At 34.8% G+C, this 15,583-nt stretch overlaps 1 protein-coding gene across 1 annotated transcript in view; it reads left to right on the plus strand.

The window, feature by feature from the left end:
• Nucleotides 1-14,907, plus strand: part of LOC145259607 (contactin-like) — a 193,192-nt gene extending 178,285 nt beyond the window's left edge. The window contains exons 10-12 of the mRNA XM_080117263.1: nucleotides 1,466-1,581; nucleotides 9,476-9,650; nucleotides 14,552-14,907. Of these exons, the coding sequence (XP_079973389.1) occupies nucleotides 1,466-1,581; nucleotides 9,476-9,650; nucleotides 14,552-14,673 (413 nt within the window). The 3' untranslated portion in view covers nucleotides 14,674-14,907. The remainder of the gene's footprint in view (nucleotides 1-1,465; nucleotides 1,582-9,475; nucleotides 9,651-14,551) is intronic.
• Nucleotides 14,908-15,583: the final 676 nt, after the last annotated feature.

The following is a 15,583-nucleotide window of genomic DNA, read 5'->3' on the forward strand; positions in this document are numbered from 1 at the left end:
ATCGGACTACTGTTCTCATCTTGAGTGCTATTTTCACAACGTTTCGGCACATATATACGGCACAATCACGTTTACACTAATTTTCGCCAGATCACTGAAGTTAAGCAACGTTGAGAATGACCAGTACCAGATGGGTGACCATTTGGGAAGGCGAAACGCTGTATGTACCGCGAGGTAAAATACAAGGCTGAGAAACTGGCGCGGTCTATTCTTCTCTCGAAGTTAGATGAGACTCTGTTAAGTCTAGTGATGGCGTCACAATAAAAAAATACCCTTGATAGCCTTGGGGAACATAAAGTATTCAGCTACCGACAAGATTTGAATTACACTACAAACTCGTGTAGTGAGTACAATCTCAGCTACAGCCGCGCTAGATAGATGAATGGTTCGGTCGATGTAAACTCCCACCTTCTTCAAGTGTATCTTGTCGAACTCAGGAAGTTGATCGGAATTTCGAACGGAACCCTTTATTTATTTCACCGAGTAATATGCTCTTGTTCCGTCAGCCATGACTGATAGAGATCCTAAGTAATTCGTAATTGTATTTTTTGGTCGCCCGGACCGAGAATTGAATCTTCAACGTTCAGAAGAATATCATTTTTTACAATTGATTTTTCAAAGTAATCTAACAACTGCGCCACGGGTCCTTGCGGCCTGTTTTTAGTGTGGGCGACCGAAAAATACAATTGCGAATTATTTCAGACCTCTATCCAGTCATGACTGATGGTACAAGAGCATATTACCTCTGTGAAATAAATAAATGGTTCCGTTCAAAATTCCGTCTAAATTCCTGAGTGCGAATTGTATAGCAGAAGATACAGCTGTAGAAGACCGGAGGTTACATCTACCAAAACACTGTGAAAATAACACTCAAGATGAGAACAGTAATCAAAAGAATCAAATAATGCGAATAACCAATCCTTATTTCCAAAATTCAGAAACGTAAAGTTTTTTTTAAGTTTATAAATTTTCTAGATGAGGATTGACAATTTGTATCATTTGGATTATTCGGACTATTGTTCTCATTTGGGTGTTATTCTTACAACATTTCGACCGATGAAGCCTTCGACCTTCTTGTCGAAATCGATACTCTTTCTGGGGAACACGAGAATCTGCAGGAAATTTAGATTGGAACACTTTATAGCTATATAATATTAGCTACTATTATATAATAATAAGCATACAAAATATATAGCTTATGTATAAGGATCTTCGGTAGCCTTCGGTGTACTTCGATGACCTTCGGAGATCTCCGGCGATATTCGATGAACATTCAGTTATAGAATTATTTCCTTGACCGCAACGTTATGAGACTAACATCCAAAGAATAATCCAGTTTATCCAAATTATTAATCCTTATAAAAAGAATACGAAACATAATATCGAATCGAGTTTTTACTTTATTTTATCATGCAGTTATTTTATTTGTTATTTTATAAATGTTGTTTCGTTTCTTTTTTAATAGCACCTCTGATGTACCCGACCGAAATACATATTTACTCACACGGTGCCGACAGCGTCCGCGTAACATTTAGAGGAGTGAGCTACCGGAACAATGAAGATCCTGTCAATGGATACAAGGTATAACCTAAATATTGCTTTCTTGGCTCAAATTACAAGTCACAAAATATCTCTACTCTTATTTAAAAGGAACTGTGTGTGTGTGTGTGTGTGTGTGTGTGTGTGTGTGTGTGTGTGTATTGCCATATTAGCATATCCATGGCCAAATTATCAGAGCAGGAAAATTATTATGACCCTGTAGATAAAATTTGATTTGTTTTAAAAAGAAAAACGCAATTCAAAGTCAAATATGGTTAAATGACGTTTTAGGAATTTAACTTGACTAGATTGCATAAACAATAACAATAACAATATATATATATATATATATATATATATATATATATATATACTAGCATAGGTGCCCGGGGTTGCCCACGTGTTTGGAGGTGTGTGTTGAGCAAAAAAAAAAAAATGGTAGTAGGAAGGCAGTCTCGAACCCGTACCGCGAAGGAGGAAAAGAAACGTGAAGTCTCTGCTGTTACGACCACCGCCAAACCGGAAGTGACGTAGATTTAAATTAAGGCTAAACAATCGAAAAGAGGGGATGCCTTTTTCGAAAATATCGGTTAAAAAAGCGACCCCTCCCTGTAGAAAAGTACCCAGTTGAAGGTGAAGAAATTAATGTTTTTAGCTAATTTTTCGGTATTTGTCGTCTGAAGATCGAGCCTGAAAACTATATTAATCGTGTGAAAATCCGTTGCATCTGTCGAAGATTTTAGGCAGACATGCAAACATACATACATCCATATATATATTAGTAGCTTCATTTTTTTTTTACCAAAACCGATTAAAAGCTTGCCCTATCTCTGAATATATTTATGTAAAATTTCAAATGTTTAGACCAGAAATTGTCTGAGTAATTTGGTAGAGACCACAAAGGTCAATTTTTTTTCACTTTGACCCCTATTATGACCCCTTTACATTTATGCTTTTGGGCTCAAATCAAGTTAATTTAGATCCATGTGCAAGGAATCTATATCTAAAATTTCAAGTGTTTAGACCCAAAATTGTCGGAGGAATTTTGTAGAGTTCTCAAAGGTCAAATCGTTGAATTTTGACCCCTTAACAGCTAAATTTCTTACAAAGGTTTTCCTAAATCTCCATACCCTGTATGTCAAATTTCGAGTCTGTAGACTTAAAATTGACAGAGTTATTGTGTCGGGAAATGTACACAGAAAGACACAGACAGACAGATAGACAGACACTTTCACTTTTATAGATATGTAGATATATTAGGAGGGAAACCGGATGTTGTCAGGAATTGAATGATGATGATCGAATATTTCACAGACACATATTTTTATTGTCATCAATATCGGGGAAGTCACCATTATTAAATCAAATCGATTGTCTGCACTAGTTGGAGTCTAATCGTGGTACACCGATAAAACTTGGTCCCCAATATATTATACATGATATTTATATATATATATAACCGTGGAATTAAAGTTTAAAATGCAAAAGTACAGTATTATAGTTCAATTGTGCTCTAAACAGAAACATTCATTTCGAACGCACCCATGTCATATAAAAAAATGTCTGCTTTGGGTTTTATATGCCGGGACTTACTGCTTGTGCGATAATAATATCTTGAAGTTTAGCTTAAAATGAAAAAATAATATTGTAGAGCAAAGATATATATTGTTTTTATTATAGTTTTATCTGCTTAGTTACACATGCTTCGAATACTGGATCGTTTTAACTATCGGACAATTTCATCAGACTTCACAGAAATTATTATTATAACGAAGAAAAAAAATATATATTGTTTTTCTAATATTATTTTCTCCAACATTATAATTATTTCTGTAAAGTCTGATGAAATTAGCGGAAAGTTAATACCATTCGGCATTCGAAACATATGTAATTAAGCAGATAAAACGTTCATATATATATATATATATATATATATATATATATATATATATATATATATATATATATACTAGCATTTCACCCCGAAGTTGCCCGGGTGTTTGGAGGTGCATGTTGAGCAAAACAAAAAAAAAAGCGGTAAACTTTCTAACCTCTATTATGACCCCTTAACATTTATTGTTTTGGGCTCAAATCAAGTTATTAATTAAGATCCATGTTCAAGGATCCTATATCTATAATTTCAAGTGTTTAGACCCAAAATTGTCGGAGGAGTTTGGTAGAGTTCTCAAAGGAAATCTCTTTGAACTTTGCCCCTTTAACAGCCAAATTTCTGGCCGAAAACCGATTACAAAGATTTTCCCAACTCTCAGTATCCTGTATATTAAATTTCGAGTCTGTAGACTTAAAATTAACAGAGTTATTGCGTAGGTAAATCTACACACACACGCGCACACACACACAAACACGTTCACTTGTGTAGATATATACTAGCATTTGTATATATATACTAGCATTTAAGCCCGGCATTGCCCGGGTGTTTGAAAGTGAATGTTGAGCAAATAAAAAAGCGGTCAATTTTTTTTAACTTTGGCCCCTGTGATGACCCCTTAACATTTATTGTTTTGGGCTCAAATCAAGTTATTCAGTTAGATCCATGTACAAGGAACATATCAACAATTTCAAGTGTTTAGATCCAAAATTGTCGGAGGAGTTTGGTAGAGTTCTCAAAGGTCAAATCGCTGAACTTTGACCCCTTTATTGCAAAATTTCTGGTCGAAAACCGATCACATAGATTTTCCCAAATCCCAGTACCTTGTATATCAAATGTCGAGTCTGTAGACTGAAAATTGACACATTTATTACGTAGGAAAATGTACATACACAGACACACAAACACGTTCACTTTTATAGATTAAACAAAAATATATACGCATACATAAATACATATAGAAATAAATTTGTGCTTACTGTAATCCTTTTACGCAAATATTATGCAAGTATAAATCATGTAGAATATCTGCATAAATATAATTACATGTAATAGTTAACTAAAGATGATCATCCGATAAGAAAACCGAAAAAATCTAATAGGGAATTAATTAAAATGAATGTTTAAAAGAATATGCAAATTAGCTAGATATTTTGCTAGTGAATGCAATTCCACAACCCACATATAAGAAAATTTTCTTTTCACTTTAAGTAAATAGAAAAGAGGGGTTTTAATATGAATATCAATACATACAAAAGAAAAAAGTATTTATAGGAGTAAAGAAGACTAGAATGTGTACTCGACGTTGCCCGGTATCAAAAGTAACTTTGAATTCTTTAAAAGAAATGCGTTTTTAGTTGGTTGTTTTCGTTTTACGGCATATCAACCATTTTCAGGTTATTTAATGCTGAATCCAGTGATTTTGAAGTAATTTTTAAAAATAGAATATATTTTTTTTTCTAGTCGGTTTCTATTTAACCAATATTTGGGACCCTAACAGGTACTACCATTCCGGGTCAGTGGACCCGAGAACAATGGCAATTAAAGGGTGGCCCCACGCTCTCCAAAGCCCGCAAGCTGGGGCCTCACCATCGGATATAGTTTAAGGTCATATCCAGGAGAATAAAAGAAATGAAGATAAAAACAAAGAAATGCAAATATGTTTTTTTCTAAACAGTTACTTCTTGTAAAAAAAGAATACTCAAGATGAGATCGAAACAAACAACTAGAGCCAGTGAGCCAAGTACGATAACCATCAGACTAGCATGAAACGATCTTTAGAGATTTTTTTCAAACCTACTTATTTTTTATGTAGTAAATCTGTCATCTGGACCATTCATGCATGCGCATTAATGAAACTATTAGCAAACAGATAAAAATCCGACGATTCCAACGTACTAATTTTTCAATTTTCACCTATTAGCAGCATTTTTTTTTTCGGGTGAAAACTGATTAAAAGGTTTTTCCACATGTCTGAATACCCTATATACCAAATTTCAAGTCTACAGATAAAATTTCGTTGGGTGTATAAGTTGAGAAGTGTCCTCACATACACATTCTCACTTATATATATATATATATATATGAAATAAAATGGAGGTGGAAGGACCTGGATACTCAACGTTTCGCCCGATTTATGCGGGCTTCTTCAAGAGGGATGGTCGCATAAATCGGGCGAAACGTTGAGTATCCAGGTCCTTCCACCTCCATTTTATTTCATATCGTCGGATTTAATCCAGCTCAACAATCATATATATATATATATATATATATATATATATATATATATATATATATATATATATATATATATATATATATACTAACTGACCGCTCGGCGTTGTCCGGCCTTAAAATACGCATACATATTATATTTGAATTAATACGGAAACTGAGTCATGTGCATACGATGATTATGTTTTTTTTTTTTTTTCAAAAACAGTTCAGTTCTTGGAAATAAAAAAAAAGGAATCGCGCTTGGATCGAAATCAAAGATGTTACTCGTGTCTATGGAACACAGCCGTTTTTTTTTTCAGTGAGCAATCTCTGATATGAGAATTCATAGTGAGTGAATAATAATAATAATAATAATAATAATAATAATAATAATAATAATAATAATAGTGTAAGTAAAGGAGTGAAATAAAAAATAAAATTAATAATATAAACAATAAAAAATCAATAAAACAATAAAAACATAATGATTGAATGAAATAAATGACAAGCGAGAAAGAATAAACTTATTCTGCTTATAGCTGATACACGTATAGTGAGATTTGACTATTGCATATATAAGTAAATGGTTCTACAAAAGGGAGATAATTATAAAATAATAACTTTTTTTACTTACACTATTATTATTATTATTATAATTATTGTTGTTATTATTATTGTTATTATTATTATTGTTGTCATTATTATTGTTGTTATTATTATTATTGTTGTTATTATTATTATTGTTATTATTATTATTGTTGTCATTATTATTATTGTTGTTATTATTATTGTTATTATTATTATTGTTGTTATTATTGTTGTTATTATTATTGTTATTATTATTACCATTTTTATTATTATTATTGTTATTATTATTGTTGTTATTATTATTACTATTGTTATTATTATTATTGTTATTATTATTATTGTTATTATTATTGTTATTATTATTGTTATTGTTATTATTATTGTTATTAATATTATCATCATCATTATTATTATTGTTATTGTTATTATTATTGTTATGATTAATATTATTGCTATTATTATTATTAATGTTATTATTATTGTTATTGTTATTATTATTATTTTTAATATTATTATTATTGTTATTATTATTATTAATGTTATTATTATTATCGTTATTATTATTATTGTTGTTATTATTATTATTATTATTATTATTATTATTATTATTATTATTATTATCATTATTGTTCACTCACTACGAATTCTCACACAGGTCATCATCAGGGATTGCTCACTGAAAAAACCGGTTGCGTTCCCTGGAGTCTGGGTGGCACAAGTCTCTCCAGATTTGTAGTAACTCTCACCACTATCGACAACTTTTGCAAATAAATTTGCACTATCACTTGCCATTGGTCTTCACTGGAATTTAGGTTGCAATAAGCCTCCTTAACGTTCTAGTCCACTCCGCACTAATCCAGTAGAGATCTTGCAATTGATTTCACTTCATGGTCTTTCCATCCTCCTTGACCTTCCGACATTTTTTAAGGGGATGAGGGGGAGAAGAGGGACAGGGGGAAGGTAAGGGAGATGGTTAGGGGAGGAAAATCACAGGGAGAGGGAAATGAAAGTGTGAGGGAGATGGGAATAACAGTGTTCTGGAAGTTGAAGGTTCGATCCTCAACGCAGGGGATACCAAAAATATAATTACAAATTACTAAAGGCTTCTTCACGGCCGTGGCTCCCGGAGCGAGAGAAATCTGGCCCAATGGATTAACTAAAAAGTACGTTGAGAACTCCGTATAGCATTCAATTTAAATATTTCCGTGTAAATAAGGCGCACCCGAAGAAGGTCGAATGTTACGAGGTGCCTCCACTAAGTTTCCAGACTTTTTTGTACAGGCATTTAAAATTATTGTAGACTCTTGAAAATTCAGTATGTTATTGCTATTCATCTTATCAGATGACTAATTGTAGAATTTCAGGTTCAAATGAACGGGACTACATCTTACTTAAGCCTGATTATCACATCCGATTAATATAAAACGTACAATCTGAACAAGAGGACACTTAAGAAGAATAAAATGCAATAAAATTCCGTTTTAAAAATGCAACGGAAACATACGAAATGTTTCAGACTGTTTTGGAATAATCTTGTATGAATTGAACACCAGTGTAAGAGTGATGTAAGACATTCAAGAAAGGCAGAGAGTCTGTAAGTGATGATGAGAGGCGTGGAAAGAGTAAAGAATTCAGAATACCAGGGATGTTTGGCTAAATAAAGAAATTCATTGATGAAGACGGTCGAGTGTTTATAGAGATAATAAGTGCACAGTTTGATGTCAGTGTGGGAGCTGTACACACAATTATTCGCGAGGAATTGAAGATGTGGAAGATTTGCGCGAAGGTGTTCAAGAGTGTTCAGAGAAGATCAGAAAGAAAGCTGTTGTCAGGACGAAGATAGGCATCAAGACAGTTCCTCATCCTCCCTATTATCCAAACATTGCTCCCTGTGACTTTTGATTATTCTCTAACCTCAAGAAAACAATATCCCCATCTGGCATCAATTGAAATGAATGGCTTTCGTCTTGGGGAGGCCTCATGTTTTGACAAGCTCTGGGCTTGACCTTTACTCCTGATCTTAAATGGAACACATACATTAAATCCGTTGCCAAGGCCGCTGGAAAAATGATGGGGTCCGTCTATCGATCCAGTAGATAACTCACTGCTGATGCAATTCTCTATCTATATAAGAGTCAGGTACGCCCAAGGATGGATTACTGTTGCCACATCTGGGCAGGAGCTGCTAGAAAGGACTTATCCTGCCTTGATAGAGTTCAAAATAGACTTCGTAGCCTTGTGGGGGATGTCCTTTTCTCTTCTCTGCAACCTCTTTCTCACAGAAGAGATGTTGCGAGTTTGTCTCTGCTTTATCGTTATTTACATGGCAGGTGCTCGGCTGAGCTCCATTCTATGGTCCCCCCTCGCCAAACTTTCCAAAGAAACACCCGTCTAGCAGAAAACACTATCATTAGTTTCCCCCCACACTTTATCTGTGCCTAAACCTAAGCGTAGATTCCATGAACAAAGCTTCTTTCTCAGAACTGCACGCCTATGGAATTGTCTTCCGTTTTTCTGCTTTCCAGCTGACTACAATATGGTTGTCTTCAAGTCTAACGTAAACAAGTTTTTGATGAGCCGTTCCATTATAAGTTAACAAATTTACCGAATCTCCATTACTAACGGTTACTATATTGTTAAATTTCTACTGTACGTTCTTTAACCCTTATCCTCGAGTGGCCTCTTGGCCTTGATAAGTAGTGATGCCTATGCAAGAGAACTTCGATGGAGCCTTCCAGAAGTTATTGGAACGGTGCAACAAGTGTATTGCAGCCAGAGGAGATTACTTCAAAGGGGACTAGAGATTCATTTGTGTACTATCAATAAAAGTAACCATACAAAAAAAAGTCTGTAACCTTATTGAAGGCAACTTGTAACGTTCGTCTTAAAGAAAAGAGAAAATACTTGCAGAAACTCTCTGAACAGCTTTTATCATGTAATTTCGGCTATCAAAGCTAATAAGATCAAAGAAATAAAATATCATATTATAATAAATGTGCACAGGTGAAAAATGTCTGGAAACTTATTGAAGGCACCTCGTATATCTGATGACACGTTGTGAAAACAGTAGTTGAACTCATCAAAGTGATATATGTACGATTTCGACATAAAAACCACAAAAACTGTTGACTGCTGTATAAACAACAGCAAAAAAATACCCCCCTCCCCAAAAAAGCGAATAACAACAACAAACATAGTATATGCGGATTACTTAGTATTTTTTTTATTGTTTATGTTTTGTAGATTTGTTATTGGAAAATAACCGAGGAAATGGACTACAGCAAATGCCTTACGCTCGGCGTGGTCAGCAGCGGCATTATAACCAATCTCCAGAGAGGTTTCCTCTACAAATTGAGGGTGTGCGCGTGGACAGGTGCCGGCGATGGACGTCTCAGTGAACTCAGTTATTTTACACTGGGTAAAGCTCCCTTTTTTATTCTGTCTAATAAATCTAGCCCCTTTATTTCAGTCTGGGAAGTTGTTCGTATTAATGCGCCCAGCTCCTTTTTTTCTGTCAGTCGTTAAACATCTATTCACACGAGAGCGACGGTTTATTTTTCTTCTGTAAATTTGTGCTGAATAGGAGACTTCGATGGTTTGGTCATTTTGAAAGAAAGGATATAAGTTCTTGAGTTGAGAAATTTACGCCGTACGAAATGGCAGGATTTCTTCGGAAAACCAAAAAAAAAAAAAAAAAAAAAAAAAAAAAAAATGAGAAGAAATCATAAAAGTTGACTTAAGACTACAAAGAATAAATGGAAACTTGACAGAGTCTTTAGACTACCGTTCTTATTACGTTTCTTAATTTTTGAAATGAGGATTGGTTATTCGTATTATATAGATTCATCAGCCTACAATTCTCATCTTGGGTGTGATTTTCACAACGTTTCTGACGATGTAACCTCCGACCTTCTCCAGGTGTATGTTGTGTAATCGAGAATGTTTCTGTCGAACTCTAGAATTTAGACGGAACTTCAAACGGAACCTTTTATTTAGTCGTTGGGATAGCTTGCTCTTGTTCCGTCAGCCATGACTGGATTGAGATACTAACTAATTCGCAGTTGTATTTCTCGAGTTCGACAGAAACATTACTGAGTTCGACAGGATACACCTGAAGAAGGTCGGAGGTTACATAGACCGAAACGTTGTGAAAATGATACACAAGATGAGAACAGTGGTCGTATGAATCCAAATAATACGAATAACGTTCGCACCTTGAGTGTTATTCACACAACGTTTCGGTCGATGTAACCTTCATTCTTTTTTCAGGAGTATCTGATAAAACTCGTTGTGTGATCAACAATCATCTTAAAAAATCAGAAATGTTACAGAGATTTATTTTTTTATTGGAAGTCAATTTCAAATAGCTGTACAATACATGCAAGCAAATGTTAACAAAGCGCAGACGTGCGTATGTAAATGAATGCGAGATAACGTCACCGGTAAAGCAAAGGACAATAAACAGGAGAACAATCACGGTAGGGAGAACGATCACGTTAGAGATGTGGATGGCGTTCGAGATCAGGTTAGATACACTTCTCACAACCGTAACGGAAGTCACGCGTAGCGAGAAAATGAGGAAATAAATGCCTTTGTTGCACAAAAAAGGAAAGTTAGAGGTATAATATGTATTGGTTTCCATTTGCGACGTAGACTACTACAACGTATGAGTCCCGAATGTAAAAGAACGGTCTCATAGTAAAGGCCAATAAGGAAATCTTGTCCGTACGATAACTGTCTTTAGGTCTCGTTAAGTCCTTACATTTCAGGACTTCATGCCTTGTTTGAAGTGACTTCCACAAAACAGCCACCAAAACAACACTTTTTCATTTGATTCAGTATCATGAAATGTAAATGCTTGCCAAAACTTTCTGAACAGTTATGCGGTTATGAAAGCTAATAAGATCAAAATAATAATAATAATAAAAATAATTCACTGTTTTATGTATAGCAAGCTGTCCCGTGCTCCGGCGTTACCCAGAAAAGTAGATTAACTAAGAAAGTCCACGCCCAACCTTATCTAGTTAATATAACCACTTGCGGTGCTTACACAATTTTGTCAAGGGGTAAATTTACTTCAAAGCAAATACTTAAAGCCTTAAATTAGTGTAAAAACATTTTTGTACAGACATTTAAAATTGTCGATGATTCTTGAAAATTCAGTATGTTATTGTTATACATCGTCAGAGATTACTGAACAATTTCTATTATTTCAGCTTCAAATAAACAGCTACAGCAGGAATTGGAATGCATCCTACTAAAGCCTGATTACCACAGCTAGTGGATTTCAAAAATACAATCCGCACGTGGGGACAATTTAGAAGAACAATATGCATTTTAAACTTATAAAAAATGCATCGGAAACCTATGGATTGACTGTACTGCTCTTAGACCATCCGGCATGAATTGAGCATCGATTATGGTTTGGCACAAGAGATTCAAGAAAGGCAGAGAGTTTTTGAGTGCTGATGAGGTGTTAAAGGAGTAAGAAAGTCAGAACATCAGAGTTGATTGACCAATTAAATAATTTAATGGATAAGGATAGTTGTGTATCTATAAAAATAATAAAGCCAAAGTTTGATGTCAGTGTGGTAATTGTACACACAATTATACGCAGGGAACTTAAGCTGTGGAAGATTTGTGAGAAGTTTGTTCCAAGGGTGCCCAAAGAAAATCAGAAAGAAAGACGTTGTCATAACCAAGATGAGCATCAAAACAGTTCCTCATCCTCGCTATCGTCCAGAATCTGCTCCCTGCAACTTTTGGTTATTCCCTAAGCCCAAACCTTAAAAGTTGCCGTTATGATACAATAGAGATGAAAGAGGCTGTGACGAGGGTCATTGCCACGCCCAACACAAGAGGACTTCAATGGGGCCTTCCAGAAATTGTTGGAACGGTACAACAATTGCTTTGCAGCCGGGGGAGATTTCTTCTAAGAGAGCTAGAGTTTCATATGTGTACTATCGGTAAAAATGACCGTATGAAAAAAGGCATGGAACCTTTTTGAAGACAACTCGTTTTTAAGAAAAGAGAAAATACTTATGGAAACTCTCTGAACAGCTTTTAGCATGTAATTTTGGCTATCAAATCTAATAAGGTCAAAGAAATAAAATATTATTTAATATTTTTATCATACAAGCTGTCACGTGCTCCGGGGTTGGCCGGGAAAGTAGATTAACTAAAAATAAAAGTCCACGCCCAACCTTATCTAGTTTATAGACACTTGCGATGGTTACACAATTTTGTCAAGGTGGGAATTTACTTTCCATAATTTTTTTTTTATTTAAAAGCAAACATGTCGTTTGCTTGGCGTTTGTTATAAATTTGACCATTGCATCAGGATTATTAAAAACACTCATTGCTTTCTCTTCTGTGGTATGTAATGCATATTCCGAATAACTAATAAAACTTCAGAGATTTTTCATTAATAAGTTCTGCATTATCGGCTAAACTCTAACCTCTGTCTTATCGCAGCAATGTTGAATTCTGGCACCTGTTTTACAAGTATGTGAATAGAATATACTCTGATGAACTCATAGCACCTGTGCTCCTTCGATGTCCAAAAACTCGCAAGAAGCAGGTGTGGAATTATCGCATAGAAATTACATTGCGCGCCAAAGACTGCACCTAGTTTCGAAACAGATTTGTGGACAAGGAAGCGGCTGCACCAATCCTAAACAACAATGTAGGAATCTTATTTCCATTCGTCGACCATTTTTAGTAATAAGAAACTTAAATAAGAAGCACTTGGTTATAAGCTTTATTTAATAAGAGACTAGCATGGATACCCGGCGTAACCGGGTAGAGAGAGGAAGGCAGACTCGAATCTGTAATGTTAAAAAAAAAAGAAGTGAAAAAAGCTAACTCGCTAGCTGTCACGGCCACCACTACTTATGATGTCACGACGGGTCGAATTAACGTCTTGTTAAAAGTATATTCAGATTGTTAAGCGTATGACTTGCAAAAATCTCAACACAAAAAGTGACCCCCCCCTGCGAAAAACAGCCCAGTTGACCAGCGTATAACTATTCTCTTTGGCCAATTTGTAGATATTTTTCATCCGAGAGATTGATAATTACAACGATACACATTTTGTCATGGTCTGATGTGTCTGTCAAAAGATTTTGGCAGACATAAAAACACACACGAACACGCACACATACAAACACACACAAACACATACAGGCACACACAAACACATACAGACACACACAAACACACAGAAACACACAGAAACACATACAAACACATACAAACACATACAACACACACATAAACACACACAAACACATACAAACAAATACAAACACACACAAACACATACAAACATGTAAAAACACACACAGACATATACAAACACATACAAACACATACAACACACACAAATACATACAAACACACACAAACACATACAAACACACACAAACACATACAAACACGCACAAACACATACAAACACGTACAAACACATACAAACACACACAAACACATACAAACACGCACAAATACATACAAACACGTATAAACACATACAAACACACACAAACACATACAAACACACACAAACACATACAAACACACACAAACACATATAAACACATACGAACACACACAAACACATACAAACACACACAAGCACAACAAACACATACAGACACATACACGCACACATATACAAACACATACAAGCACGTACAAACACACACAGCCACACACAGCCACATACAAACACACACAAACGCACACAAACAACCCTTTCCCTTTTATATAATAGATTATTTTTGGTCTCTGTCATCCTGAACAATCTCTTTTCCTAATAAAACTTTGAAAACTACCAACAAGTCTCCTTGCCTTTTCATGCATTAGTTTTATTCGTCTGAGCTTAACAGCAGGTGGACAATCACTAGATGATGCAATAATACAAGCAAGAGCACACACGGAAAAGCAGCGAAAGTCGCTCACTAGTGATAACCCAAGTGTGCACAAGCTAATGTGTGTGTGATAAGTAGGTCTGTGACAACAGCATATTCTTTTCATTGTTTTGACTCTCGAGTATATATCTGTCAATACCTTATATGTTTTTTATATAGACTGATGTAGTTCTCGTTTGATTTACTGTGTCTTAATATGTCGGGTATATACTCGAAAGTCAAAAGAATGAAAAGAATACGCTGTTGTCACAGCCCTAGTGATAAGACCATTTTTTCAACTAGTGTTTCTCTCATTGAACGTTTTTATTGTTTAAAACATTACATTTGTTATGGTTATTTATTTTATTTATTTATTCATTTCTTGCCTTTGTTTTTAATTTATTTTCAGGTGGTTCAGTGCAGTTCGACCCACAACAGTTTGAAATCTTAGCAACCGGAAGTCACATGACTGTATGCGCCATTTCTATTGTCGTTTCTCTTTTAATGTCTTTTTGTTTAATGAAGATCTAAAACAAATCATAAATAAAGGCTTACAAATGTTTATGCTCGGACACAAGGATAAACTTTTTCGTTTTTAATACTATTATTTATCCTTATTAGTAACTAGCAGGGGCAGCCGACGTTGTCCAAGATTAAATAATGATCAACAATTGTTCTACCCTCCAATACATAATATATTAGCATCATAATTGATGAAATCATCCATTTCTTAATCAAATCGATTGATTGACTGCTCTAGATAGTTACCCTCCCCACATTGTACCTGAAGGACGCTTCACGCGTCTCCTTGCAGTGACTTCGTCCACAACACAGTGTAGTCTATATTGTACTGTAGAAATCTACTATCGATTTTATAAAATTATTTTAATACAGTAGCGTCCAAAACTAAGGAACAAATTTTTAAAACCTAATATTTATTAGAAATAACAACTGTGAAAAGCTGAAATTTTGACAACTGGTAGTCGTTATCATCCATAGTAACATATTAAAATTTGAATCATTTGCAAAGGATAGAAAAAGAATTATAGCAATTATTTATTTATTTTCAAAACGCCCAAAAGTAAGGGACAAAATTGAGAAAAACAATAAGAATGCATGTACAATCAATATTTAGTAAATGAGCCCTTGCTCTCAATGACAGTTGCACATCTTCGACTACAAGAACGAATCAATTCTTGACAATCCTCGATACTAATTTTATACCATTCTTCTTGAAGCTTCACCCACAAATCCTTTCACTCCTAAGGTCTTCCAAAGATTTTCTATTGGATTTAAGTCAGGACTTTGCGGTGGCCAATCCATAATTTCGATATCTTGCTCGCTAAGGTAACTCATTACCACCTTTGCCTTGTGACATGGGGCATTATCTCGCATAAAGGTAGCCCTATCGAAATTTGAATTCTGTATGATTGGCACAACA

This window comes from Euprymna scolopes, chromosome 35, assembly GCF_053919585.1.
Source record: "Euprymna scolopes isolate OS-2025 chromosome 35, ASM5391958v1, whole genome shotgun sequence".
Lineage (NCBI taxonomy): Eukaryota > Metazoa > Mollusca > Cephalopoda > Sepiida > Sepiolidae > Euprymna > Euprymna scolopes.